Source organism: Adiantum capillus-veneris, chromosome 11 (genome assembly GCF_014529385.1).
Source record: "Adiantum capillus-veneris isolate H3 chromosome 11, ASM1452938v2, whole genome shotgun sequence".
NCBI lineage: Eukaryota > Viridiplantae > Streptophyta > Polypodiopsida > Polypodiales > Pteridaceae > Adiantum > Adiantum capillus-veneris.
The window spans coordinates 160,376,318-160,381,116 of NC_140941.1; the positions used below are offsets into that span (position 1 = coordinate 160,376,318).

The following is a 4,799-nucleotide window of genomic DNA, read 5'->3' on the forward strand; positions in this document are numbered from 1 at the left end:
GACTGGTAGTGGAAAGGCAATGTTTTGTAACTATGGCTTTATAGTTACGTTACGAAGCTAGTGGAAAGCTCCAACGCGCAGAGTTGGTCGGTAGAACTAAGCCTAGCCTTAGTCTTAGTTAAAGGTCTTGGTGGCCGTGGTGGGGTATTCTCTCTCTCTCTCTCTCTTTCTTTGGGGCTCTCTCTCTCTCTCTCTCTCTCTCTCTCTCTGGGTAAAGGAGGAAAAGATCATCTCGCAGGGAATGATAAGGATTGTGGTGTAAGGATGGATAGCGCGTGAAGCCCTAGCCAATTGCTCACATTTCCGGCCACGCTGGACAATAGAGCCCACGATAGGCCACGTGGGTCGTCCTGTAGGCGCTAATCTCCGCTGCAGCAGAAGAGCGTATGCCCTAACGCACAGAGCGATCCCTCTGCGGCAGGGCCTTTCCAGGAAGCAGAGCAGAGCAGAGCGCCTCCATGACTTCAATAAGAGCTCCTGCAGTTGTCTCGACGGACGACTGCGTCTCGGTTGGCACGCGCTCTTGTCCCTTCTTCAAAGCTCGCTCCTTGCCCAATGCAGGCGCTCTCCCTGCTTCTGGTCACCCTCGCCGACATTTGAGCTTCCGGGCTAGCTCTGATGGCCCTCAATTACCTCCTAGCCATACCGCTAAGCTCTCGAGCCTTGCTGCCCTCGAACAGCTGAAGAATTCTGCCGCAAATAGTAAGTCCTGAGAGAGAGAGAGAGAGAGAGAGAGAGAGAGAGAGAGAGAGAGAGAGAGAGAGAGATGTGTATGTCTTGATGAATTATCATAGGGTACACCAAAGAGAGGAGCAGCATTCTTGTACTCGGATTAAGTGTTCACAATGCCCCTGTTGAAATGCGTGAGAAGCTAGCCATTCCAGAGGCAGAATGGCCCCGTGCCATTGCAGAATTGTGTGAGCTGCCTCATATTGAAGAGGCTGGAGTTCTTAGCACATGCAATCGTATGGAAATTTACGTAGTGGCTCTCTCCTGGCATCGTGGTGTGAGAGAGGTGACAGAGTGGATGACAAAGGTATGACTTTCTCTGCTCTCTTGTCGTATTTATATGTACAAGAGTCAACAGAACCCTGTTTGATAGCAGTGGACAGCTACTTCTGTATGTTGGATGTTCTTAAGTTGATGATTGAGATGCTGACCATGGCTGTACATGTTGCCCTTAGCACTTAATTTTATGTGACTTGGTGAGGTTATCAGCAAAGTTGGACCTTTTATCAAGGTGAAGTGTATGACCTGTGGATTGCCTTTTCTTGACTAAACGTGGACAGACAAGTGGCATACCAGTAGGGGATCTCAGGCAGCATTTGTTCATCCTTAGAGACAGGGATGCCACTCAGCATCTGTTCAGAGTCGCATCCGGGCTCGACTCCCTCGTCTTGGGAGAGGGTCAAATTCTTGCTCAGGTGAAGCAAGTTTACAAGGTTGGACAGACTGCAGTTGGCTTTGGTAGAAATCTCACAGGGCTCTTGAAGCAAGCCATCACAGCCGGCAAACGGGTGCGTAGTGAAACGAGTATAGCAGCTGGTGCCGTTTCAGTTAGCTCCGCAGCTGTCGAGTTAGCCGTGATGAAGCTTAATGAGTCTGGTTTCTCCCAGGCCCGCGTGCTTATCGTTGGTGCAGGGAAAATGTCCAAGCTTCTTGTAAAGCATTTGCTGTCAAAGGGTTGTAACCGAATGGTCATTGTGAACAGGACCGAGCAGAGGGTTCTTGACTTGCAGGCAGAGTTTCCAGAAGCAGACCTGGTTTTCCATCCTCTGTCGGATATGATGCAATGCACAGGTGAAGCTGATGTTGTATTCACAAGCACTGCCTCTGAAAGCCCTCTTTTCTTCAAGGAGACAGTCGAGACCCTTCCACTTGCAGGAGCTGGTGTTGGTGGCGTGAGGCACTTTATTGACATCTCTGTTCCTCGGAATGTAGCAGCATGTGTTGGAGAGACACCTAACACCAGATTGTATAATGTGGACGACCTGAAGGAGGTTGTAGCTGCAAACAAGGAGGAGCGCCGGCGCAAGGCGATGGAAGCACAAGTCATCATCGAGGAAGAGCTAAGGAGCTTTGAGGGCTGGAGGGACTCTTTGGAAACAGTCCCAACAATTAAGAAGCTACGAGCTTATGCAGAGAATATTCGAATGAGTGAGTTGGAGAAATGCCTAAGCAAGATGGGTGAAGATCTACCCAAGAAGAACAAAAGGCTTGTCGAGGATCTCAGCAGGGGCATAGTGAACAAGCTTTTACATGGGCCCATGACTCATCTTCGGTGTGATGGGGCCGACAGCAGAACTGTTAGTGAGACGCTCGAAAACATGCAGGCCCTGGAGAGAATGTTCAATCTCAAGACAGATATGTCCTCATTAGAGCAACAGTTCAGGGCTAAGGCCGAAAAGATTCAGCAATGACATCCTCGACCTTGATCTACATTCATGTCTCAAAGGAGCTGTCTGAGAAGTGTCGTATGCCTTCCTCATCCTCCATTTTGGTCCTCTCTCTCACCTAGGCCCTCCCCTGAGAGAATGATTATCCTCTCCATGAGAGGGTGATTATTTGGTATATGATGTACTTTTAAGCCAAATAAAAAGGGCTACTGATTACTCGGAAGGCCCAAATTTTTTCTAAAATATGAGCTGGAATGTTCCTGCATTAACAACAAATGACAGTGATGTATTATATATTTGACATTGATTTACCAAGCCTCTCATCTAGTAGAGGAACTTTCAATTGCTTCTATTTTGGTGTAAGCTACGCAGTGGAACTGTATTATGTATGTTTGTCGACACAATATGGGTGCTACTCTTTGCTTATATTCTGTGAATTTTGTCCTTTTCACCATCTACAGTCTCATGCATATTCATTTAAATCGTGTTTAGCAGCTCATTGGTGAGGAGGTTTCTCGCAAACTGCAGGTGGCAGGAAAAAATCTCATGTCTAGCATGTGGGATTGAGTTTCATGACGAGCATGTACGCAGCATGATTTGCTTGTAAGTAATTTAGAGTGATGTCACATGTAAAGTATGAGGACCACTCAAGAAGTGCAGTTTGCATGCCTGACACTGGCTTGCGTTGAATGTGAGATGTTAATCTTACCTGTTGTGGTCCTGTGCATAGATGGGCAGTAGCAGTAGCTACAATGATGGATGGAGAGGATGCTGCAAATGAGCTGCGACCTATACCTTCCTTTGAGCGACTCCAACATGAATCATGTATTCATGATGTGCGTGATGTGCAGGAGTCCTAAACCATCCATAGAGTTGGTGGGGTTGACGTTTCCCGCTTGCACCATGTTCGCCATCACTAGATACTTCTCCATTTCCTCGAAGGAGAACCCAGACCGTGTTTACTCTTTTGATACTGCAAGAGAAAAGTGTATTGAAATCTTAACATTGAGGTCTTAGCATCAAGTTAGACCTTTCTCTAATCCATGTGAATTAGTCGAGTGTAGGTTATGCTCTCTATTTATCAGCATCAAGTTAGACTTTGCTCTAATCCATACGCAATTAGTCTAGTGTAGGCAGATTCATGGTTGCTTCATTGAATTATTACCCTTCTTCATGCAATTGGCCTACGTGTTAAGGGTTGTGCATTTGCATCAAGGGTTTCTTGCAAAGCCAATCCCTTTCAGCCTCTGCTAAGAAGCTCCGCCCTAATGATGCTTCAACTTGTTTATTAGTGCCTCCTATTGGTTAAGGTTGTAACATTGCAACTATAGTTATTAGTTGGAGACAAATCGCAACACTAGTTTCACCCAAGTGGGTTCTCAAGCGTCAAACAATCTATTGTGAAATCAAAAGCACTTTTCGAGTGCCATCTTATAGGGGTCATTATGTCGCTTAAGCACAATTAGCGACATAATTTAACTCTTTGGGGATGTGCTTTTGTAAGAGGTTCACACCCCTCTTAGTTGTGGAGTCTCCACTACTACTAAGACCCACCTCTACAAGTACAACTAGTACGGCCGGCCGCCTCTCCCCCTCTCCCCCTCACTCATATAAACCGGAACTCACCGGATGCAGCAAACTTTGACACGTGGCACTGAAAAACAGTCTCCTTAATATATTGTATAGATGTGAGAAAATTTATGGGGGATGCTTGCACACATGGCAAGTAGAGGTGTAAGGGTATCTAATGAAGAAATTTGTGGGGTCTTAGGTCAACTATGGAACTCCAAACAAAGACCAAGGGCTCACAAACCAGGTCATAACTCTTAGCTAAAGATGAACAACCTTTAGGGATCATCATCAATGTACTTGACGATAACTTGTATGTTTTAAAGTTGATTGTATCATTGCATGTGACGGTTGATACACATCTTGGTGCTAGGGCTCATATTGCAACTATATGAAATCAACATGGAAGAGGGAGGTCTTAGCTAGTCTTGCCCATTGGCTAAAAGGTATATTCTACTACAACAACGTTGTCACCCACACCATCTTTACAGGATGTCTTTAATTCTTTACAAGGAGTACAAAAGAAGTTAAAGAAGTCTAAGGTCTCACAAATTCAAGGGCACGAGCCTATGCAATCTCTTCATCAACTTGAAGATTGTTTCACAAACAAACCTTGTAGATGTTGTGGAAGAAAGAACCATCCACCCTCAACATGTTGCCTCAAAGATAAGGGAGCAGCAACATGAATTATAATTATGTGCAAATGTAGCAAGGAACCCATAGAGCAACAACATCAACCATGTTCATTAAGATAAGTTGTAGTGTAAGGGGCACCAAAAACTATTTTACACTTAGGAGTCATTCTTAGGATTGATCCTTGTTTCTTGGCCACAT

General features: G+C 45.5%; 1 protein-coding gene across 1 annotated transcript; it reads left to right on the forward strand.

Moving 5' to 3' along the window:
• Positions 1 to 308: 308 nt before the first annotated feature.
• Positions 309 to 2,746, forward strand: LOC147448317 (glutamyl-tRNA reductase 2-like). The gene is made up of 3 exons (XM_086524161.1): positions 309 to 702; positions 795 to 1,036; positions 1,290 to 2,746. Exons 1-3 carry the CDS (start codon positions 459 to 461, stop codon positions 2,418 to 2,420), a joined length of 1,617 nt encoding a protein of 538 aa, XP_086380287.1. The 5' UTR covers positions 309 to 458; the 3' UTR covers positions 2,421 to 2,746.
• The last annotated feature ends 2,053 nt before the right edge of the window (positions 2,747 to 4,799 follow it).